The 25,564-nt window shown below is 41.0% G+C and overlaps 1 protein-coding gene across 2 annotated transcripts in view; it reads right to left on the bottom strand.

Annotated features, from left to right (window-relative positions):
• The window catches only part of LOC124720147 (sorting nexin-13-like), a 411,803-nt gene that overhangs the window by 86,626 nt on the left and 299,613 nt on the right, over positions 1–25,564 (bottom strand). For both annotated transcript variants that reach the window (XM_047245452.1, XM_047245453.1), the window contains 2 exons: positions 17,899–18,044; positions 6,373–6,624 (listed from right to left, as the gene is read on the bottom strand). In XM_047245452.1, coding sequence (XP_047101408.1) covers positions 6,373–6,624; positions 17,899–18,044 — 398 coding nt within the window. The remainder of the gene's footprint in view (positions 1–6,372; positions 6,625–17,898; positions 18,045–25,564) is intronic.

Here is a 25,564-nt window from a genome sequence, read left to right as displayed (position 1 = left end):
AAGCGAGGAGAGCGTGCTGTTAGATATTTTCCGCCGTTTCGTCAGTAACACCCGTGACGTCTGAGCAACAGGTCCACCCCTCCATAGCGCAACACATAATTACCAAATTTTTTGCTCGTAAAGGAGTTACAATGGCAGAAATTTGCTGACTGACTGCACAGCTCGGTGGTAAAACACAATCAAGGATGCGTGTATTTGCCTGAAACAAAAAGTTCAAGAAAGGATGAGAATGTGTGGAAAATCAGCAACATGATCGCCGTACTCGGACCAACATTACAAAAAAAAAATCCTGATAGGTGATAGTATCAGAAACTGCACAAAAAGTCAGAATCAGTTATGGGAGCTGTCAAGCAATCATCACTAACTACCTACAGTTCCGTAAAGTGTGTTCCACATAGAACCCTAAACTTCTGACCGAAAATCAGAGAGTTGAGACGTTTGGAGCTCTGTCAGAGGCTTACAGCAAGGTTTGCAGAAGAAGGTGACGCAGTTTTGAGTCGGATCGTCACCTGCATCGAAACGTGGGTTCACCACTACACTCCAGAATCCAAACGAGCCAATAAGGAGTAGCGGAGGAAAGGGGAGGCAGCAACAGTGGACACCAAGACTCTACTGTCAGCAGGCAAGGTTCTTTCAACCATTTTTTCGATCAGCGAGGCATTTTGCCGATTGATTTTTTGCACAAGCGACGCACGATCGATGCTGCTTATTACTGAAGACTGTTGAAATAGGCAAGAGTTGCATATCACCGCAAAAGGCGAGACCAATCAATTCGACAGGTCATCCTCCTCCACAATACTGCTCCTCTAACTACCTTCAAGCTACAGGAAATGCACTGGACTACACTTGATCATCCTCCGTACAGCCCGGATCTATTGCCCTGTGATTTTGATTTATTCGGACCGCTTAAAGATGCTCTAGGAAGACGGTGATTTGAAGATGAGGAGAGTGTGGAAGACTTCATGCGCAACTGGCTCGTGACATGACCCAGTTCATTTTATGATGAGGGCATCAAAAAGGTGTCCATACACTGGGACAAATGCATTTCCAAAGCAGGAGACTATGTGGAAAAATAAATTATAGTTGCCTTGAGCTTTTCAATACACAAATTTAAATAAAAAATAAAATTCTGTTTATATTTGATCCGCCTTCGTATTTGGACGCAAATGAAATATTATTTGCTCACCGTGTACTTAACCTAACAACTCCCCCACCCCACATAACGTCGCAACATCCTGTAACGAATGACATTACATACAGACATGTAAAGACAAGTTTTAAATCTCAAAACCAGAGTTACAAAATTCTGAAAATGGCAATAACAAAATCCAAAGTACACTCTTGCGCTGAACTTCGACTAAAATATACTGAAACTTGAAGTCATTTTTTAGTTTCTGTGTAGCTATAAAGTCTGCCCGTATACTTCACAACAGTTTATTGCAAACAGGAATGTTGGAAGAGCTGTCCGGAGCACAGTCGACCTATTTACCTCATACCACTGGAGAGCACTCCTCACTCGACTGATAAACTGTCGTCACTCCCTAAACCGCTACTGTATTTACTCGAATCTAAGCCGCACTTTTTTCTGGTTTTTGTAAGCCAAAAAACTGCCTGTGGCTTACAATCGAGTGCAAAGTAAGTGGAAGTTCTGAGAATGTTGGTAGGTGCCACCACAACTAACTTGTGCCGTCTAATATACAGTAAAACTTCGTGAACACGAATCCAAAGGACCGAAAAATCAGGAGTTCGTGTTAAAAAAATTCATGTTAAGTGAAAAACACAGATTTTAATAAGTATACATGTACAGCAGTAAACTAATGTGTAATACACTACACTATCAATCATCTTATAGTAGTCTTATAACATTATAAAGTGATTGTAAAACAAAAAGTACTCACAAATTATATAAGTTATTCCTTGGCAAAAATTCAGTCATGGTTCGTTGATGTTCATGGGAACGATAATATTTTGTAATTTCACAACCAATTGTAATGATAGCATCCATAAACCCAGCAGTGACGTCAGATGTTGAAGCGAACCGTTCTAAACAATCCAAGGCTGTAAACATCTCCTGAAAGGTGGGTGGAATGGTATCTGTATTCTTGTGCTCTTCACTTTCTTCTGATGGCCCTTCTTGCACCTCGTTCACAGCTTTTGCCACATCCGATTCCACAGAAGCACATATGGCAACATCGTCATCTACACTAATGAGTTCTTCGAAACTTATCCAAGGGTTCGCAACGTCCTGCAGAACTGTCCATTCATCAGGTGAAGTGGCATCTTCTAACTCGTGGACATCTTCAGTGTTGCTATGTCTCCAAGCTCTGTTAAAGCACTTCCCTATATGATGTGGCGATACCGAGTTCCAGGCTGCTGCGATGGCTTCTATTGTGTCAAGCAGATTCCAATTTGGGGTTCCACTATTGTTTTCAGCAACATGAATTGCAGCTCTTAGAAGTTGCTTACAATAAGCTCACTTTATGAGAGAGATTATGCTTTAGTCCAAAGGCTGAAAGCGGCTTGTGGCATTGGGTGGAAAAATCTGAACCTTTATGTTCGATAGGTTCAGATCATGAATGTTATGGGCAGTACCCCTGTCCAATGTAAGAAGAACATGTCTATTTTGAGCAACCATTCGACTGTTGAAACGAAGAATCCACTTGCGAAATGATGTGCCATCGATCCAAGCTTTCTTGTGGTGAGACTAGATGCAAGGTAAAGTGTCCATATTTATGTTTTTAGAACAATGTGGTTTCTCGTATTTACCGATAACCCAGGGACGAAACTTCTCACTGCCGTCAGCATTACAGCACAGTACAGCAGTCACACGTTGTTTGCTTCGTGCTCCACCGTGACACCTATCACCTTTTATCCCCAGGGTGTGATATGGAAAAAGATTGTAGAAAAATCCAGTTTCATCCATGTTAAACACGTCACATGAGGCATACTTTTCCCTCACTCGGTTGAATTCATGCAACCAGCTGTTCGCACTTTCTTCATCAACTTTATTTGCTTCACCACAAATTTGTACAGATGAAACTGAATGTCGCTTTTGGAACCGGTACAACCAACCAGCAGAACAACGGAAGTCTTCGATGCCTTTATCTTTAGCAATATAATTTGCTTTTGACTGAATCACAGAGCCAGTTTAAGGTATGTTAGATGCACGCATATGATTGAACCTTTCTAGCAGTAACATCTCGATGTCTTCATACTTGGTGATACGAAGTCGTGTAGATTTGTTTCCAGAACCTGATGCCACAGCATTAATAGTTTTTTCCCAATTCTTAATAATCGTAGATAAAGTAGATTTAGGTATTCCAAACTGCTCAGCAATTGCTGTTTTCTTGGTACCACGGTCAACTTCATCTAGAATCTTAAGCTTTAACTGTACATTTAGAACTGCCTGTTTCTTCTTTGCCATTTTTGTGTGCTACGGTACTGGTTGTAACTGTAGTTTTTATTCAGTATTCCAACTCGATACGGCTACAACCAACAGAACACCTGTCAAATCTGGCACTGAGTACATTCCTAAATTCTGCTGCACACATTAAATAATGTGATTGTTAAGGTGATAAATCGCAGCTACCGACCTACGATACGTTAAAAATGAGTCAACAATAAGTATAATTAGTTTTGTAGCTACATTTCCTACATTCATTTTGCAAAAAAAAAAAAAAAAAGCTTTAGAATACTCTAAGGTCGGAAGTTTTTGCTACAGTGAAATTTAATTACGGTAGGAATTGAAACAGAGTTTGTAATTCTCCTTAACCGATAAAAAATACCATAAGAACTAATGTATTCCTGGTGGGACCAATATTTTTTTCGCATTAACCGTGAGTTCGTCTTATGTGAGTTCGCACTAACGAGGTTATACTGTATGTAGTGCTACAAAGGAATGCTTTCCAGGCACAAAGATAAATACTGGTGGGAAAACCTCTGCTTCAGTAAATAAATTAAAAAAAAAAAAAACAAACCTAGAACACGAGCTTTTTTTTCTCTGCCCCGAGTTTCGAACACTGCATCGCATTGTAAGTAACGACTGCTGCAGTGTAAGTAACAACAAATAGTACCCATTTGTCATTGTTTTGCAAATGAGAAAATTCCTCTCTTTTTTTTTATTGTAAGCGGCGGTAGCCCGCACAAAAGCAATTCGTGCCGCGAGCGGCAACAGGTCGTAAACACTCATTATCAGAATGCGACAAACAATGCCTGACACAGTACAATAACGCATTTTCAGCTTTGAGTGACGTTTAACACCTGTAACAAAGAGAATGGCACTTATCGATCAAAGCAAAATAAGCAATCGATTCAAACCAGATGAAGCAGGTGGAAAAAATAAGGGTACCTGTATAAATACGAATGGAGCGCCTGGCACATAGCAATAGCTACTTGGTAAAGCTTAACTGCTAAGCTTACGACTCGAACCAAACTACTGTAGCTGTATCTTCATCCATTCGACCTAAATTGTGTCTCACGTTACTATGGACCAACTTTGTTTCGATTTGGAGGTGCGGTCTACAACTTTTCTCTCCCCTTGAATTTCGAGTCTCAAATTTCAGGTGCGGCTTAGATTCGGGAAAATTTTTTTTCCTTGATTTTGAGTTTCATTTTTCAGGTGCGGCTTAGATTAAATTCAATGTCAAACTGGGGATCACTATACTAATCTTTTTGTGAAAGCATTGCCTAACCAACAATGTAGGAGAGAGGCCAAAAGTGTGCATGTCATCATTGAATATCCAAAGCTGCACACAGAAAAGACGATATCTAGTGGCTACCACCTCAACTGAAGAGCGACAGCCAGGCTACAACAGCTGTCAAAATAATAAAAACAATATAACTCAGGTTTTACACTAAGGGGTTAAGTATGTATTAATGTACCGGGTGATCAAAAAGTCAGTATAAATTTGAAAACTTAATAAGCCACAGAATAATGTAGATACAGAGGTAAAAATTGACACACATGCTTGTAATGACATGGGGTTTTATAGAAGGGGGGGGGGGGGGGGGGGGGGAGCAAGATAAAGAACAAGGTTCATAAAATGTCTGACAGATGGCGCTGGGCAGCAAAATGGGGAATGTGCTACTTCAGCATTACGATCTTATTGCCGTAGGAAGGGGATTCGAACGGGTAAACACCCGTTGACAAATGCAGCTGTGGCGAGAATGATTTTGAAGTTCGAAGCCACGCGTTGTTTACACGAAAGACCCCGTAGTGGCCGACCGAGCACAAGGCGTAATGCTGCTGACAGTTCAGGAAGAAATGGAGACTGAAGCGGGTTCGTCTACGCACAGGGAAGTTAGCGCTCACACACTACTGTTTGGTTGGCACTGAGGCGTACCCTCCGATGCTATCTGTACAAAATCCTTCGGCATCATGAACTGTTACCTGGCAATTTAGTGAAGCCAAGGGCATTTGCGTTGTGGGCGTTTCAAAAGATGGTGGAAGATGACGATTGGTTGAGTAACGGCTTGTGGACAGACGAAGCTCATTTCACGCTACGAGGGTCTGTCAACGACCACAACTGCAGAACTTGGGCTGGTTTTGTAACTGCTACTGCGACGGGTGAGAGGTACGCCGATATGTTACAGAATCGCATGATCCCCAGCCTGGCTGATAAACACCTGCTGGAACGTTCGATGTTTATGCAGGATGGCGCTCCACCCCATATTGCTAGACGCATGAAAGATCTCTTGTGTGCATCGTTTGGTGATAATCGTGTGCTCAGCCGCCACTTTCGTCACGATTGGCCTCACGGGTCCCCAGACCTCAGTCTGTGCAATTATTAGCTTTGGGGTTACCTGAAGTCGCAAGTGTATCGTGATCGACCGACATCTCTAGGGATGCCGAAAGACGACATTCGGCGCGAATACCTCACCATAACTCAGGACATGCTTTACAGATGGTGGACATATTGAGCATTTCCTGTAAAGAACATCATCTTTGCTTTGTCTTATTTTGTTATGCTAATTATTGCTATTCTGATCAGATGAAGCACCATCTGTCGGACATTTTTGGATCTTTTGTATCTTTTTGGTTCTAATAAAACCCCATGTCATTCCAAGGATGTGTGTCAATTTGTACCTCTCTATCTACATTATTCCATGATTTATTCAGTTTTCAAATTTATGCTGACTTTTTGATCCCTGGTTAGTACTTACCTATTGAAGGTGGAATGTTTAGTACTATTGACAAACTCACGTAAAAGGAAAAGTAATCACACTACCCTCACTTTCGGAACTATAAGTTACTTCCTCGAAGAGGAGAGACGTGTGGGTCAGACAAGAATAAAAACGTAGAGCAAGCCACTTCGAGCCGACGACACGGGGAGTCGGCAGCCAGAGCAGAGCAGAGCCACAGCACTCACTCACCGCATGGGAGACCTGCGCCACCCCCAGGCCGGAGCTGCCCCCACCACCTCCGCTGCCACCCCCGCCATAGTCCCCCTGCTCGAGGAAGGCAGCCAGCAGGTCGCGCAGCTGCGGGTGCGAGCCCACCACGCCGGGCTGCATCACGATTTGCAGGTAGTCGTTGAGCATCTTCATCCTCTTCTCCAGCACGGCACGCTCCATGTTGTGGAACGTCTTCTTCCCGGGGAACGTCAACTTGCCCAGGTCCCCGTACTGATGACAGTTTGAAATCGCAGCATTACTGTCAAATTCCATGTGCACATAAATCACTCGACTAATGTATAGGAGATTTATCAGTGTAAGTTGTGTAACCGACATCCCAGATATGAGAACAGCCTGACGTGAGTATCTGAAAGACTGGGCACCTACAAATTTCTTCATCCTTAGAAGGCTGGAAACTAGGAGACTGATATCAATTTCCTAAAGCACTATGTTTGTGCTATTGTGGCCAAGATAGACACGAAGCCCACGCCTACTACATTAGTACAAGTTTATATGCCAACTAGCTCTGCAGATGATGAAGAAATTGATGAAATGTACGATGAGATAAAAGAAATTATTCAGGTAGTGAAGGGAGACGAAAATTTAATAGTCATGGGTGACTGGAATGCGAGAGTAGGAAAAGGGAGAGAAGGAAACATAGTAGGTGAATATGGATTGGGTGTAAGAAATGAAAGACGAAGCCGCCTGGTAGCATTTTGCACAGAGCACAAATTAATGTAGCTAACACTTGGTTCAAGAATCATGAAAGAAGGTTGTATACATGGAAGAAGCCTGGAGATACTAGAATGTATCAGATAGATTATATAATGGTAAGACGGAGATTTAGGAACCAGCTTTTAAATTATAAGACATTTCCAGGGGCAGATGGGGACTCTGGCCACAATTTATTGGTTATGAACTGTAGATTAAAACTGAAGAAACTGCAAAAAGGTGGGAGTTAAGGAGATGGGACCTGGATAAACCGACTAAACCAGAGGTTGTACAGAGTTCCAGGGAGAGCATAAGGGAACAATTGACAGGAATGGGGGAAAGAAATACAGTAGAAGAAGAATGGGTAGCTTTGAGGGATGAAGTAGTGAAGGCAGCAGACAATCAAGTAGGTAAGAAGACGAGGGCTAATAGAAATCCTTGGGTAACAGAAGAACTACTGAATTTAATTGATGAAAGGAGAAAATATAAAAATGAAGTAAATAAAGCAGGCAAAAAGTAATACAAATGTCTCAAAAATGAGATCGACAGGAAGTTCAAAATGGCTAAGCAGGGATGGCTAGAGGACAAATGTAAGGATGTAGAGGCTTACCTCACTAGGGGTAAGAGAGATACTGCCTACAGGAAAATTAAAGAGACCTTTGGAGAAAAGAGAACCACTTGTATGAATATCAAGAGCTCAGATGGAATCCCAGTTCTAAGCAAAGAAGGGAAAGCAGAAAGATGGAAGGAGTATATAGAGGGTCTATACAAGGGCGATGTACTTGAAGACAATATTATGGAAATGGGAGAGCATGTAGATGAAGATGAAATGGGAGATATGATACTGCGTGAAGAGTTTGACAGAGCACTGAAAGACCCGAGTCGAAACAAGGCCCCAGGAGTAGACAACATTCCATTAGAACTACTGACGGCCTTGGGAGAGCCAGCCCTGACAAAACTCTACCATCTGGTGAGCAAGATGTGACAGGCGAAATACCCTCAGACTTCAAGAAGAATATAATAATTCCAATCCCAAAGAAAGCGGGTGTTGACAGATGTGAAAATTACCGAACTATCAGTGTAGTAAGTCACAGCTGGAAAACACTAATGCGAATTCTTTACAGACGAATGGAAAAACTGGTAGAAACCGACCTCGGCGAAGATCAGTTTGGATTCCGTAGAAATGTTGAAACACGTGAGGCAATACTGACCTTACGACTTGTCTTAGAAGAAAGATTAAGGAAAGGCAAACCTAGGTTTCTCACATTTGTAGACTTAGAGAAAGCTTTCGATAATGCTGACTGGAATACTCTCTTTCAAATTCTGAAGGTGGCAGGGGTAAAATACAGGAAGCAAAAAGCTATTTACAATTTGTACAGAAACCAGATGGCAGTTATAAGAGTCGAGGGGCATGAAAGGGATGCAGTGGTTGGGAAGGGAGTGAGACAGGGTTGTAGCCTCTCTCCGATGTTATTCAATCTGTATATTGAGCAAGCAGTGAAGGAAACAAAAGAAAAATTCAGAGTGGGTATTAAAATCCATGGAGAAGAAATAAAAACTTTGAGGTCCCTGGAGACATACCAGTAGCCCAGTCACCAACTTGCGCTGCAGACTTTACCTTTTAATTGCAACAAAATGCCACTATTCACAACAGATTAAACTTGGGTGCTAAAATGCAAAATGTCAAATAGAAAATAAAATGCTTGTTTATTTCTAGAGCTTAAATAATTTTGTCCACGTAGATATTTTTTTTTTTAACACTAACTGCATTTTGTATATGACTTTACCAAGCTTTAAATTATTTGCATACTACCAATAATAGTATGTTATTTTTAGTAAAAAAATATGATTAAATATCTGTGATTAACATTTGTACTGGAATTTGAACAGATTTTTTTTTTTTATGTTTGCTACCATCAAAATTTCACACAGTGACCTTACAATGACATGACTGCTACACTGCACACTCCACTAACGACAACTGTTGTTAACTCACAAATCACTTACACTTAACAATCTCTGAAGATTCATTAAAAAAAAAACTGCTTTTTAAGGGGATTATCCATCGGGTTCCATTGTGAGATCAAAAAATTAATTTTAAGTTAAACAATTTTTAAGAAATGGCATCATGAAGATAAATTTAGATCTATTAAAAAAATTTGGAGGCCTCATATTACAAAGGACACTTGTTATACATATTCAATCAAAGCCAACACAAAAGTAAAACACCTCATTCACCAGAAACAGCAGAAGTAATATCTCTGTTCAACCAAGGTGACTCTAAAAATTGTAGAGGCATATACAAAAATCATAATTAGTACAGTTAACAATTTTGGAAATACTCACGGGTGAAGAACAAACCGCATTTAGAAAAAGATGATCAATCACAGACAATGTATTTGCTCGGCAACAGCTAACACAGAAAAGACAAGAATATGACCTGCATATGCACACAGTATTTAACAAAGTGAACAAATACAAAATCTGGGCTATAGTGGACAGCAATGGATATGCTAGGAAATTAATAAAGGCAGTACGGGGTACATACAAAGGATTAAACATTTTAATAAATACAGATGAAACAAGAACCAAAGAAATTTTTATAAATGAAGGAGTACAACACGTGCAACCAATATCATCCACTCTTTTTAAGATTAGTATTCTAAACTGGAAGCAACACATACAAAAAGGTATTAAAATGTCAAAAGACAGCATATTAATTATTTTAGTTCATGCAGACGATGACTTACAATGTGCACTGTTCTGCTGAAATAGCTCTGTGAACAATACAACGCTGAGATTTTTAAAATCAAGACAGAAGTAATGGCTCTCTAGGGCAGAGATATGGTCCAATCAAAAATAATTATTTGGGACAGCAAACAGCAATAAAGATATAGACTTAAAATTTGCTAGATTTGAAATATATGTGGCACCATTTATAATGTGTTTACAAACCACACAAAAAACGAGAATTTTTTTAACTATGGCCCTTGCAGTATTTTTTTGTGGGAATGAATGCTAATTACCTGCAAAAAGTGCACAAATGAAATTTCTAAGAACAACAAATGAGTAAAAGGCTACTCAAGAGTTAACCACGTAAAAAATGACACAATCCAACTAGAACCAAAACTAGAGATATTGAACCTAGAATAACCAAATACAGTAACACTTGGTATGAGTGCATACAAGGAATGGATAGTAAACAATTTCCAAAACCAGCCTGAGCTTATAAGCAGAAGAAGCAATACAGAATCACTGGCATTGGATGAACAATTATTTATTGTAGGAAAATTTTATGAGAATAACCACAGTAATGTCAGTGTTTGATGTGCACATCTATCAAAGTTCGCAAAGAAAAGGACACCTAGTGAACTGTTATGGCATTGTATGTTGTAACACACTAAAGTCCCAGTGATTTTGAAGCCGTCACATAATCTATGTTCTGGTCCACATCTCACACCGATTTTCACTGTTGACAGGTCGAAGGCCAGATTTGAATCTACTGGGAATGTTCAGGATGGAAAAAGAAAGGAATCGGGGTAAAAATCCACAGTCGTTACCGACAACAAGAGGTAGTGCGTCTGCACATTCTTAGAGGACTCTGCATTTATAGATGTAAAGAAAATATACTGTCCAGTCACATTAATGTGAGCACCTGTCAGAATTCTGAATACAGGGTGTATACAAGGACAAGGAATAAAAATTCCAGGATTTCCCGGTTAAAAATACACTCTCTCCTGGGTGAAAATACACTTTTTCCATGTGAAGTGACAGTATACTATTCCTCAGAACTGTAAAACTTATCAATCCTTTGAATGGTTGTGGTTTTATACATTTATTTATTTCTGAGCCCTTTTGAAAACTAAACTCAGAAAAAAGACCATTTACGCTGTATATTTTTGTATTACGAAAGTATAAATTCGAATTCCACAAAACACCGCATATTACTTTCCAAAGCATTGAAATTGAGATTGCGATGGGCCTTTGCAAACCAGTCATAGCTCACGTCACGTGATTTCACCAGCCGATATAGTGGATATTCAGAGCTTAGGACACGTGATGTAGTCAGCCAATAGCATTATCACTGTTAAGTAGCGCGTGCACACAAATATGAAAAGTTAATGGTGTATATTAATATGCATAGTGTTGCTACAAGAAAAGCAGAGCTTTCACATATAATATTGGTCTCTACGAATAATAAGCTGCAAGAGAAGCTAAACTTTCACATACAATGTTGATCTTTTTTTGTGAGTGTTACACTATAGAACACATCACACAAATGTGCCAGTAAAAGTTTTAATACCGACATAAATGTCTGATCTTCTGGGCTCGAAACTTTTTCTATATGATCGTCCTCAAATACTTGATTTTTAAATGAGAGTCAAATGCTCAGCAATTTAAGAAATTCATCGCACATTCTCGCACTTTCTTCATCATGCGTAAAAGGAAATTTACTTTGACATCACGCTCATCGGAGGCAATTCGTTGTTATGAAGCATTGCGTAGTCTTCCTAAAGCTTTTGACACATTTTTCTACTGGTAGACGCTTGTATGAGCACTGTGTTGTTGTGTACATGGCACATTTCCTTTATTTTATTTTTTTCCCTCATTCATGTTTTATTGATGCAGTATTATTCTGCAGTAGCGGGATGCAGTAATATCCTTTGTTAGATTATTATTTCTTACCAGTCAAAATTACAAAAAAAAATTAACTGAAAACTAAAACCAAACAAAAAGATCCCAGAATTCTAAAAAATTCTCCCGGTTGTCCCAGGTCGTATACACCCTGGAATAACACCTTTCGCAGTGTGGACTACCGTGAGACGTGCACAAAGAGAGTCAATGAGGTTCCAGAAGTACCGACAGGGACGTGGAGCCGTGTCGACTCCAGTGCCGTGGCCAGCTGCCCCACATTTCCCGATCGAGGCTCCACGGTGCAAACAGCCCGATCGAGGTGCTCCCACAGGTTACCGACCGGATTTAAATCCACGAAGTTTGCTGGTCGGGGGAGGGCAGTGAACTTATCGCAGCACTATCCCAACCACGCACGTACACTGCGAGCTGTGCGACACGTCTCACCGTCCTGCCAGTCGACGTCACCGTGTTGAGGATAAACTGACTGCGCGAAGGGGTGAACGTGGTCCCAAAGGATGGACCGATACTCGTGTCGATCCGCTGTGCCTTCCGTAATGACGACATCACCCGGGGAATGCCACAAAAATGTTTCCCAGACCACAACTCTCCCTCCTCCAGCCCAGACCCTTCCGACAATTATAACAGACATTTCGCACTGTACACGACAGTCATCTCCCCGACGGAGAATAAGAGGCGATTCGTCCAGAGAGGCCACCTGTTGTCGCTCGGTGGGCATTCGGTTGCAATACCGGTGTGCCGATTCCGGCCCTCGGTGCCGACGAATGGAGTCGGCAAGGGTGCGTGAAACGGGCGTCTGCTGCTGTGCCCCACACATAGCCATGTCTGCCTGTAATGGTACTTGAACTACATAACCATTACGGCACCTCACCTCAACCTCTCGATACCGGCAATATTCTACTGTGTTTCTGTAAAGTAGTTAACATATTTCTGAGACAACATTCAGATTTGATTTCATTAATGTAGAGGTACTTTGATACATCAATATATTTATATTGCAATGATTTAGTCTTATGTGAATCCTTTCTTTTGTCACTATGATCTTTGACGTACTTGTAACTCTAATTTTTTGGGCGCGTAAGCGGTTATTAGAGGTCAAGTCTTGGTCGTCATGTTGAAAAGACACAAATTGTAGTCAGTTTATAAAATGTGAACTTTAACAGTGAGGAAGATATTTTCAAGTATGTTTTATATTGTGAAATGATGTTTTGTGAGTTATGTGATATTGCAACAAAAGCAATAAAAAAGAAGTGTAACTTAAATTCGGAGTGCTGATTGCTTGTTTTACATCACCATTGAGCTAACTTCCAAAAGATTAATCTTCAAGAATGGTTTACGAAACACATCTATAAAACTTTTGAATATCGCAGAATAGCACCTAGGCCTCTTTGCATCCTAGCTCGGAATCACCACCACCTAGATTTTGGACGATCGAGCCAGGAGTTCACAACGGGACCAGCGTGGGAAACACGAAAAGATGAGTGCCTAGTTTATCCATTATTTCATGAAATGACTTTATTAACTTTGCTCTTATGACACCTGCCACATAATATAACGTTGTTGCTGCCCAAAAATGCAATATTTAGTAGCGTGAGCAGCACTACAATCATAATTAATTTTTGACCTCTGTTGTGGTAGGGTTGTTAGATGCCAAACGGTCCTCATTGACGATGACGATCGGTTTGTAGGACGCTCGACAGTGGGGGTCATCGGCACCCGTACAAAGTGCCGATTTTTACGCAGCCCAATTTTTGTACACAGCCTGGCCTAACCACTGTCACGAATGGTGATGACGAAATGATGAGGCCAACACAAACACCCAGTCCCCAGGCAGAGAAAATCCTCAACCCGGCCAGGAATGAACCCGGGACCCCTTGATCCGGAGGCAGCAGTTCTAGCCACTGGACCATGAGCTGAGGACGGATGGTCCTCGAGGAGGCACTGTCATAAGCCCTCTGTTCGTGTTGGCGGTCTGTCGCTCCACAGTTGCACCTCCATTCGCCCGTACACATCCCATCCACATCTACATCTACTCTCCATACTCTGCAACCCACCTGACGGTGTGTGGCAGAGGGTACCTTGAGTACCTCTATCGGTTCTCCCTTCTATTCCCGTCTCGTATTGTTCGTGGAAAGGAGGATTGTCGGTATGCTTCGGTGTGGGGTCTAATCTCTCTGATTTTATCCTCACGGTCTCTTCACGAGATATACGTAGGAGGGAGCAATATACTGCTCGACTCCTCGGTGAAGGTATGTTCTCGAAACTTCAACAAAAGCCCGTACCGAGCTACTGAGCATCTCTCCTGCAGAGTCTTCCACTGGAGTTTATCTATCATCTCCGTAATGCTTTCGCGATTACTAAATGATCCCGTAACGAAGTGCGCTGCTCTCTGTTGGATCTTCTCTATCTCTTCTATCAACCCTATCTGGCACAGATCCCACACTGTTGACCAGTATTTGAGCAGTGGGCAAACAAGCGTACTGTAACCTACTTCCTTTGTTTATGGATTGCATTTCCTTAGGATTCTTCCAACGAATCTCAGTCTGGCATCTGCTTTACAGACGATCAGCTTAATATGATGATTTCAATTTAAATCACTCCTAATGCGTACTCTCAGATAATTTATGGAATTAACTGCTTCCAGTTGCTGACCTGCTATATTGTAGCTAAAAGATAAGGGATCTTTCTTTCTGTGTATTCACAGCACATTACACTTCTCTACATTCAGATTCAATTGCCATTCTCTGCACCATGCGTCAATTCGCTGCAGATCCTCCTGCATTTCAGTACAATTTTCCATTGTTACAACCTCTCGATACACCACAGCATCATCTGCAAAAAGCCTCAGTGAACTTCCGATGTCATCCACAAGGTCATTTATGTATATCGTGAATAGCAACGGTCCTACGACACTCCCCTGTGGCACACCTGAAATCTCACTTACTTCGGAAGACTTCTCTGCATTGAGAATAACATGCTGCGTTCTGTTATCTAGGAACTCTTCAATCCAATCACACAATTGGTCTGATAGTCCATATGCTCTTACTTTGTTCATTAAACGACTGTGGGGAACTGTATCGAAAGCCTTGCGGAAGTCAAGGAACACCGCATCTACCTGTGAACCCGTGTCTATGGGCCCCTGAGTCTCGTGCACGAAAAGCGCGAGCTGGGTTTTACACGACGGTCTTTTTCGAAACCCGTGCTGATTCCTACAGAGTAGATTTCTAGTCTCCAGAAAAGTCTTTATACTCGAACATAATACGTGTTCCAAAATTCTACAACTGATCGACGTTAGAGATATAGGTCTATAGTTCTGGATATCTGTTCGACGTCCCTTCCTGAAAACGGGGATGACCTGTGCCCCTTTCCAATCCATTGGAACGCTACGCTCTTCTAGAGACTACGGTACACCGCTGCAAGAAGGGGTGCAAGTTCCTTCTCTACAGCCACAGTTCACCCCTGTCGTCTACAGTCCACGGTGCAGCACAGCTACCTCGGCACAGGTTTCGGGTAGCGCCACTTTGCCATCGTTTACAAACTTAGCCACTTTGGAAACGCTTCCACCCTCAGTCCGAAAGCCGACAATCGTGCACGTTTCGACAGCGTATAAATCGCTCCGTTTCGACATGATGACAACTCCACTGTTTTCTGTGTCTGCTCCGACACGTTTTAGATCCTCTCCACAGTGAGTGCAGCCACCTGCAGCCTGTTAGCCTTATTGCACATGGTCGTCATACGTAGGTGGTGGTACTATTAACATATCTGGACCGTGTATCTTCGTTGAAAAATGACAGTATTATCAGGTAAATATTAAACAACTAATAGCATTTAAACGGCAGCTACAAAGTAAAACTCGAGGAGACAGCAGAATTTTTCAAAGTAGTGGCTTCTTTACTAACTTACTCCAATAAGCTCAGATAGCAGAAGCGTAAATAGTGCCAAGTAATGTAGTGTCAGGTTATTGTTAATACAGTATATAGTTTAAATTTTTAGAAGAACTAATGGCTCCAAACTCTATATTGAACGCTATATTGAGGTTGCAAAAGTTGTGTGCAAGTGTGTAATGGCATGTCAGGCTGCTTTCGGACAGAGAGAGGAGGGTAACAGGGAAGTGCATCTCGCCATTATTTTTTACTCCACTTATCGACATGATTGTAAATGAAATTGATGAGATAGGAAATGGTGATCTCAATGCTTTAGTCTTAGCTGATGACGTAGCTATTTGGGGAGAAAAAGAACTGGAGGTACCAGGAGAATTAGATGCTTGGAACTCTGAAGTTTAAAGAGTACCAGCTGACAGTAGGCAGGAACAAAACTATCAATGATTACGAGCAGGACATTACATTATCTATCCATTATGAGAATGCTAATGGTTTTCAAATGCCGTGTTAAGTACAGTAATGTGCTGTGTTTTTCATGTTCCCATATTTTCTCCGTTACCCGTAGGATGGATACATCAAATAACTTGAGAGTGCAGTGTCTGTCCCCTGAAGTTCCTCGAATGATTTTTGGTGGTTGCCAACACTCACTGGCAGGGTGGAGCTTTGGGCAGAGAAGTCTGGGGGGGGGGGGTCTACTAAGCTTTGAAATGAGGCGAGTGTCAGTTGCCGCAGGCAACAGTTGGGGCACGGTCGTGTTCCATACAGAGGTATCTACTGTACCACTTCAAACAATGGACCAGTTTTTGGAGCAGCATTATGCAATTGAGATCTGTTTGAAACTGGGAAAAATGAAGCAGAAATGGGAGGAAATGCTTCAGAAACGCTACAATGATGAATGATGAGACGATGAAAGCCAAACTTTCATGTGGGAAAAGAGGTTCCGGAAAGGTCAGGAGTCTGTCAATAAGGACAACCATTCGGGACGCCTGTCGACATCTCGACGGATGAGTCGGTGCAAAAAGTGCATCAAGTTGTGGATGTGGACAGGTGGTTAAGTGTTCGGACGAATGTAGAGGAGCGTGGAATACCTGAAACAATCTTTCACTGCACTTTAACTGAGGATCTTCAAATGAGGAAAGTCCACACGAAAATGGTGCCGCAAGTCCTGACCTGTGAAATGAAGGAGCAGTTTGTCTACGTACCAGGAACTGCATTAGTGCTAGAAAACAGACCCAGAATTTTTGACAGAGTGATCACACAGGGGACTAGACACGGATTTCGGATCCCAAAACAAACTGTCAGATTGGCGAGTAGCACACAAACGTGGAAAAAAAAAAATCAAGATTGAGCAAATTGTGAATCGAGGCACTGCTCACTGTGTTTACAGACATAAACGGTGTGGTTGACAGTGAATTTGTGCCACAAGGACGAATAGTCAACAAGGAGTTTTAATGTGAGGTGTTCAAATAGTTTAGCAACAGGGTTTGACACGTCTGAAAAATATTCACAACAAACCGTCAGTGGATGACGATGGCACGTCAAGCGACACCACACGTACATTTAGGCCACCAACACAGAGACAGTGTGTTGGTGGCCAAAATGTACACGGCAACACTGCCCCGATTTCCAAACAGCCTCAATCTTTTCGTTCCCGAGGATCTAAAGAACCCTAAAAGGAACTTGGCACGGGACACTGGAGGCAGTAGAAGCAGCTTTCGTAACTGCGCTGAAAGAGATTCCCACTGATGACTTCACGGATTGGGTGAAGCACTGGCAGTGGTGCATACAAGCAGAGGGAGAATACTTTGAAAAGTTCTGGAAAGACTGTACACTGATACTGAATAAATGATTTAAAAAAGATCATTCCGGGAACTTTTGGGACAGACCCTGTACACACCGGATTGAAACAGTGAGAAAAAGAACTTTATGGCCCAACTTTACTAGAAGAAGGCATCGGTTGATGGGATACACTGAGGAATTGAGAATTTGGAAATGAAGGGAACTGTGGAGGGTAAAAATTGTAGTAAGACCAAAGCTTGGCTGCAGTAAGCAGATCCAGAATGATGCAGGCTGCAGTAGTTACTCAGAGACGGAGAGGCTCACACAGGATTGAGCAGCACGGAGAGCTGCAACATACCAGTCCTCAAATTGAAGAGAAAGTCAATGTCCACGAAGTGGGCACGACACTCTGACACAATCGACAACCACGGGATCGCAGGAGCCGAGTAATCGAGCCCACAGCACTCGAGCACCGCCTCACCTTGTCCTTGATCTTGGAGTGCAGCTCGTGGAAGTCCGAGTACCGGCGGTAGACGTGCCACTTGTCGACGTGGCCCGTTATCTCATAGCGTCGGGACACGGACACCGCGTAGATGCCGTACGTCTTGCCGCGGTCATTTACGATGCCTGTCAGATTTAATTTCAGTTAGTCTTACACGGGCTTAAAAATTTTACATCTGAGACACTATTAAACGTACAACAGTAAGCTGTAATCTACGAAAGTAAACTAATTTTTGGAACTGTAAGGTAGAACAAACTGCCTATTAGCTTCTGTCTCAGATTCTTCGGCCGACATTCGTCTGACGATTTTACTGACATTTCGCCAGCATGAGTCGCTGGCATTGTCAAAGCTTCATCCTCCATTGCCGTCGGTGAACAGCCACTCGTGCTGGCAAAACATCAGTAAAATCATCAGACGAATGTCAGCCGAAGAACCTGAGACAGAAGCCAATAGGCCTTAACAATTTTGTAAGGTTGAAGTAAGTAGGGCAGGTCTATAATACGACTACAGTATACCATCTGTGTTTTGGACTATTTCAGAACTCTAATTCGAGAGTTCTAAAAGAGAAAAAATAAAAGATAGTAAAGCAATTAATACCTGTAGTCTTTTTTGGACACTTAATGAGAAATAATTCCGAAAAACTTTATTATTTGCTACTTAATTATGTACCTGTCTGTCTTTGCAGCTATCGTACGAGGAACAATAGTGCAAACTATATTTAAAAAAAAAAATTAAAAAAAACTTAAGCAGATGGTGTTTCCTGTTGTGAGCAAAAATCTTACGTACTAACATCAGCATCTTTTGTAATGAACTGTTTTTAGATGGAGAAAACAAGCCAAATAGTATGTGTGTTTCATTAAGACCACTGATGTCATTTTATTTCAATAAAACGCAACTCTTTTGGTGACAAAAATACACATTTCCTTGGAGTCGCAAGACAGGTTTAAAGTACCTTCACTGATTTCATAAATAACCTAAAAAAAGTAGGCCCTTTGAAATAAGTGTACAAGGCAAGTAAGAATTGTGTAAACCAACGCTGTAGGTGAGCAGCAATAAAATGTTGGTTCTACTATGTTCGTCATTGTTGGTTATTATCCACTGTGTTATATCTATTATTTTACAGATATTGTGTGGTTTTTCTTTCACGAAATATGTGAGTACAAAGCTTACAAGCTTCCAGTGACTGCCACGATTTTCTTCTTCTTAGTGTCAATACTTTCTAACATATAAACCACTTTTTAAGTGCCAAAATGTACTAGAACAAATGTACTTGCAGTGAGACAGCCGCAATTACTGGAGTCCATCGCCCGTGGCCTCTGGCCTGCTGAGGAGCACCGCAGTCCTGTGTCCACGATTTTTCCATTTTTTTTTTCTCTTCTCTTTTCTAAGTTTCCCCAATATATCCCTGATGTGTTTGATATTCCCTGATTACTCTGATTTCCAGAACCTATGGCAACCCTGATGTCAACATAGCAAGTAGGAGTCCCAGGTCTGAATGCCATTCCAGCACAAATTTTCAACTTTCCCCATTACTTGAAGTCAATGCCCGTTCACAGCCAGCGTCTGTAATTCCTTTGTGTCTACTTAAATTTTAACTTCAGAAAACCTATTAAAAAAAACTAACTTCTATTTAAATTTCTTAAAGATTCTGGAAGATTATTCTTTCAGAATGTTCCAACACGCAAGCACAGTTATAAACAGGAGAGCTACGTGCTACAGTAACCTAAGCTCTCTCCACTGTTATACTGATTTCAGGCATGCCACTCATTCGTCAGTTGCTCCAGTGACAGTTCTGGCAAACACTTTGCATGGTGGAGGTGTTTTAGTATCTGTGCAAGTAAACATTGAGAAACCAAAGCAAAATTGTTCTTTTGTATGTTCTGATACGTGCACTGTAATGGAAACAATTCTGTGAAGTAATACGATGAAATTATGGAAAACACTCAGAGAGCAATGTATTACACAAACGTGTGGTGTCTGCCCTTTCAGATGTGACCCAAAGAAGACACGAGCCATTCTTACAATTGGTCCAACTTGATGGGCCACGAATACACCATCTCCAGTGAGTATACAAAATGAAGTTCGACCTCCTGCAGGTATCTCTGAGTAGCGAGCACAGAGGATACGGACGAGGACCGAAGATAGGTGTCACTCGGTGGGAATGTGGGTCAGCCGGGAGTTGTGGCAAGATGAATGAATGAATGAATGAATGAATGAATGAATGAATGAAAATAGCCTGTGTTGTCCCATTGAGGGCAAAGGCCTCCTACAAGTAGGGGTAGCAGCTTTTAATAACTCATGCGGTGAGCTGGTCTGTGTAAGAGGGTACCACACTTAATGCACACAACAGATTGAATTACACTTGATCACTCAGTTGTAGTTCTAGTTCTTTCCATTCCTCTCTCTTTCTGGCTATGCCGGTCCACTGTCTTCCTGCTTATTTTCTAAATACGTCCGACCATTTGTGTCTCCGTCTTCCCGGGAGAGTCTTGGCGATGTAGTGGTCCTATGTGGTAGCTAGTGGTGTGTGGTGTAGCTCTCATCTCACCATGTGACCACTCCATTTCCATATGGTCTCGGTAGCCTGTCACACTATGTCTAATGTTGTCAACATCTCGTGTATCGAAGTGTTCGATATTCTGTCTTTCAGTGAGATGCTGAGGATCTTCCTCTGCATTTTCCTTTTGCATACCTGTAGAGTGTTTCTCTCTTTGGCTTTGAGGGCCCACATCTGATATCCATATAATAACACTGGAAAAACACCGTTTTCAAGTGCCTCCGTTCTTAGCCCCCTGTTCAAGGTTCTGTCTAGCAATACGAACTTTAAGGCCCAAAAAGCTTACTGAGCTAAGGAAACTCTACGTTTTATTTCTTTTTCCATTTTGTTGTTAAAAGAAATTATTTGGCCTAGGCATGTGTTGTGTGGATACATTAGTTCCGTTCCTTCAATATATATTGGGGTTTCTAATCCATTTGTCATTACTTCCGTTTTATATTTGTTCATTACTTCCGTTTTAGATTTGTTCACTGTGAATCACGCCATCTCGCTTTGTGTGTTAAGCTTCTGCAGTTTCCTTGCAGTTTCTGGTGAAGTGATAAGACGAGACAGTAGGCGCAATTGTGATTAACATCATGTTTGCACAGCACAGTGGTTAATGCGGCCACCTAGTAAGCAAAAGATACCGAGTTTGAGTCTCGGTCCGGCAAACGCTGCCACTCGTCACCGCCGATGCCACATAAAATTCCTTCCTTTCCCTTTCTTTTCCTTTCTGACCCCTCCACCTTGAATTTGCATAAAATGAATAATGTGTTATCTGAGCAGAACAACTGTTGTTTCATTCATACAGGTTGAAAGCCAGCAACCTACTAGACCACAATGCCAATCTACAGCCGTCTTCGAGCAAAGACGAGTATTAAATTTTTTTCTTCTTCTTTTTTTAGCACTTTTCTTCCTACTAAAAATATCACATTACACTAATGTCAGATTTAGTAGAAATGTAATGTTATAAAATTGAAATTTATGCAACATAGTAACATTATGGTGATTTTTTTTACACATTCGAAATATTTTGAAAGTGAAGCTTAAGCCTTTTTCCAATTGGTTTGCTCAGGATTTTTATATCTCAGATGCATTATGGGAAGGAAGTGTTTCAGTACAAATCATTTTATCATTTCTCAAAATTTTTTTATTCAAATTTATACACTTTCGCATGCACTCTTTTTTCTTTGATGTTTGAACCTCAGAAAATGTTTTGAAAAGATTCCACAGCCTATCCAGGTGACAAAAACCCCAGTCTGGACATTTTCTGTCTGAGTTAATGTAACAAAGATAAGCCATCAGGTGATAAATTGATTGAATACTAACAGAGACACTAATTTAATATTTTTATCTGTTAAGTAAGCAGAAGTTTTATGGACAGTGTGGCATGTGGCATTCTAACAATAAAGAAACGTGACTTTTCTTTCATTTTACTTGGTTTCACTGATGACTTGTGTGGTGTTGGACATCACTCTGGAGAACCCTACATTTATCACTCCAATGAATGACACTAGCGAACGATAAAACCGTGTAATAAACTATTACACAGGAGAGTGTGACTATTGTGTGCATTTATTATTTTTATTGAAAACTCAATCAACAAAAAAGTTGATGCATCAGAACACCAATGAACAGGATAGGACATCAAAATGGAATAAGGACACTGAAATGTAGCAGCTCATTTTTCTTATATTTTTTTTCTCCATACAATTTCTAAGCTAATTTGGATCACTCGATTAACTGTTCATCATTGGGTACAACCGGTGTATCTAATTTCATATTTTGAGCTCTGCAACATTATTTTGAACAACTTCGTGTCAAAGTATTTACTAAAATTGCAGCCATCCATTGATAGGAAAATGCATCATTGATTTGTTTCATTGCAATCAGGACTCTTCATTAACAAACAATTGGATAGCAAGAGAGATACCAAGTATACCGCATTTTATAATGTTAAAGACCTGTAACAACTCTTATCACTCTGTCAGTTTACTATACTATTGGTTAATAAAAGGTGTACAACTTTGCTTCAGTCATTTTTTCCCCAACATTTGAGGCTTTAATGAAACAGATTGGTTACACGTGTATCATTCAGAGTATTTTACATCGCTGGCCACTACTCTCTCCCACCTTTCAGGCAGTGTACAAATCCCGTGTGTAAAAAACTGTTCATCTTCTGAAGCGATCCATGAATCAATCTGATTTGTGACTTCTTCATGAGATCGGAAGTGTTGGTCAGCCAGGCCATGCTCCACTGATCTAAACAGGTGATAGTCAGAGGGAGCAATGTTTGGACAATATGGGGGTGGGGTAGGATTTCCCATTTTAACATTTCCAAGTACATTTTGACCTCTTTGCAACGTGGGGTCGAGCGTTGTTGTGCTGCAAAATCACTTTATCGTGCCTCTCGCTATATTGTGGCCATTTGTCTTGTAATGTTCTGCTCAAACACATTAATTGTGTTCAATAATGAGCACCTGTTATTGTTTCACTCGGTTTTAACACCTCATAGTACACGATGCCGAGCTGGTCCCTCCAAATGCCAGAGCGTGATCTTGGAGCTGTGAATACTCGGTTTGGCCGTCGACATGGAAGCATGGTCGGGATATCCCCATGATTTTTTGTGTTTAGGGTTATCGTAATGAACCCAATTTTCGTCCTTTGTCACAATGAAATACAGAAATCCCTTCTGTTTTTGCCTCTGAAGCAACCGTTCACAAACACACAAACGCCGTTCAATGTCTCTTGGTTTCAGCTCACATGGGACCCAAGTATCTTCTTTCTGAATCATACCCATAGCCTTGAGGCATTTTGAAATGGCTTGCTGTGTCACTCCCACTAATTGTGCCAATTCTTGATGAGTTTGATGCGATTCTTCACTCAGCAATGTCTCCAATTATGCATGTTCGAAAACATTCTCTCTTCCACCACTATGTGGGTCTACGACATTAAATCACCATTCTTGAAGTGTTGAAACCACTCATGACTCATTCTTTCACTAACAGCGTCCTTACCATACATACTTGAGGGCATTTGATGAGACTCAGCCACAATTTTCTTCATATTGAAACAAAACCGTAAAACCTTCATAAAATGACGAGAATTAGGCTCGTAAACTGCCATTTTCAATCAAGAACAACGTTATTATGTAGACACAAATAAATTAATGTTTGAATGAGGTTATGTTGACCGAGGTCCAAGTTAACTGCCTGATGTCTGTGATCTGTTTCTTTTGACCGCTACTTGCTGTTGTCGCCACCTATCAGCAAACGGAGGAAGCAAAGTTGTACACCTTGTGTAAAATTTAATTACTTAGTAGTTCTGTAATTCACAATACGAAACCAAATTAGTAATGTAAGCAAGTGTTTACTTAGGTTATTGGGTTATACAGGGTGTAAATTTTAAGTTGATAAACCAGAATAACTCGAAAAACAAGCTGCATAAGAAAAAATGTGTAGAATCCAAAGCTCATTATTTTCGAGGGGGACATCTACTGGTGCTAAAATTAGCCTGTCACTCAAGCCCCCTGGGGGTGGGGCGAGAGGCAACTTCAAAATTTCAAATGGGAACCTCCTCCATTTTATATTGCAGAATCAGATTCTATATAAAAAAAACTACGTACATTTTGTCTTAAACATTTGTTCTGATTCTTTGTAGTTGGCACTGCAATTCAAGAATATCCATGTTCTCATTTTCATTTTTGTGTGGAAAATGGTTCCTTCACCCCCCCCCCCCCCCCCCACCACCACCACCACCACCACCACCACCGCTGCCACCTCCACCTCTCCACCCATACTTGGAAGATTCCATGTGAGTGGTGCTCTACAAATTTGTGTTTCAGTTGCTTCTATAACAAGTAGTATCAAGAATTCTGTTGTAGCACCGCTAGTGATAGCAAGCAGGACAATTCTGTAATGTATTCTGTAAGAAATGGAACACACAACTGTGTGTGCTTGCTCCTCATTTGCAGACCTGTGAAGGAGGGAAGTGCAACCACAATCCAGTGATGCACCTTCCCTCACACTTCTAGCCTCCACCCCCTCAACACAATTTATACCGCAATTCTGTTCTTCAGCACTTAGATATGGTAGACATGTTTACTATTTATTCTTAATGCACATTATCTAACACTGAACATTAATTGTATACAATTAAATTACAGTTTTTAATAATCTACTATTTTTCACCCCTTGCAATGCAAAATCTATTAACCACAGAGAAAAAATGAAATATTTCTTGCATGAAATTTAATGTAGTTTAATTTAGTACTATGAAATATTTTTGCTCACTGCCACGGTTTTCGAGATATTGCCGAAAAACCTAAACATGTGACCCTTATGTGCCCTCTATGCCACGCTCACACTCCACTGGTTAGTATTTTTTGTATGATGTGGATTAAACTTCTCCCTAGCACTATACAAAAATTTGTGACTACACAATTTTTTCTCCTAATTGACATTTTTTTTGTCTTTGTTGACAGGGCTAATAATTGCTGAGCTACACTCGCTTGGTTGAGACATTAATAATGCTACAGATCTAGGCATTATGCATTAAATTTCAATATCAATTTTTCAGTAACTAGAGGCTGTTCCACTAGCCAGGTACTCAGAATAGGACACACTGCACTAAACCTACGATTCGTCAAAATCCATGATTAACAAGTCTCTTGATCCCCTAGTCACATCACTTTGTGTTGTGCTTTAAAATCCAAATTTGGGCCAGATGGGGGCAAATGAGACAGAAAAACAATCCTAAATGTGTCAAGAAACATGAGACACCTTCTGCAAATGGAAAGCATTAGGCGTCTCAATCAGACAAGACTATATGAGAAATTAACTGCTGTAAGTGCAAGAGATTTGACTGAAGAATGACAAACCATTACAATCACAGTTCTGAAAACAGCTGACAAGGTTCCTGGCAAAAAAGCAATATGCAGAATACAGGAAGGCACAAAAATGTGAGAAAGAGAGTTCCAGCAAGTGAAAGAAAAATAGCAAGCATATAATACGAGGGCGAGTCAAATGAAAAACTTAAAATATTTTGTTAAATATTATTCATTATGCTGAAGTGGTACAAAGCTGTATCACTTTTCAACATAATCTCCCC

The sequence above is a fragment of the Schistocerca piceifrons genome, chromosome 11 (genome assembly GCF_021461385.2).
Source record: "Schistocerca piceifrons isolate TAMUIC-IGC-003096 chromosome 11, iqSchPice1.1, whole genome shotgun sequence".
Classification (NCBI taxonomy): Eukaryota; Metazoa; Arthropoda; class Insecta; order Orthoptera; family Acrididae; genus Schistocerca; species Schistocerca piceifrons.
This window is presented reverse-complemented; position numbering and strand designations above follow the sequence as displayed.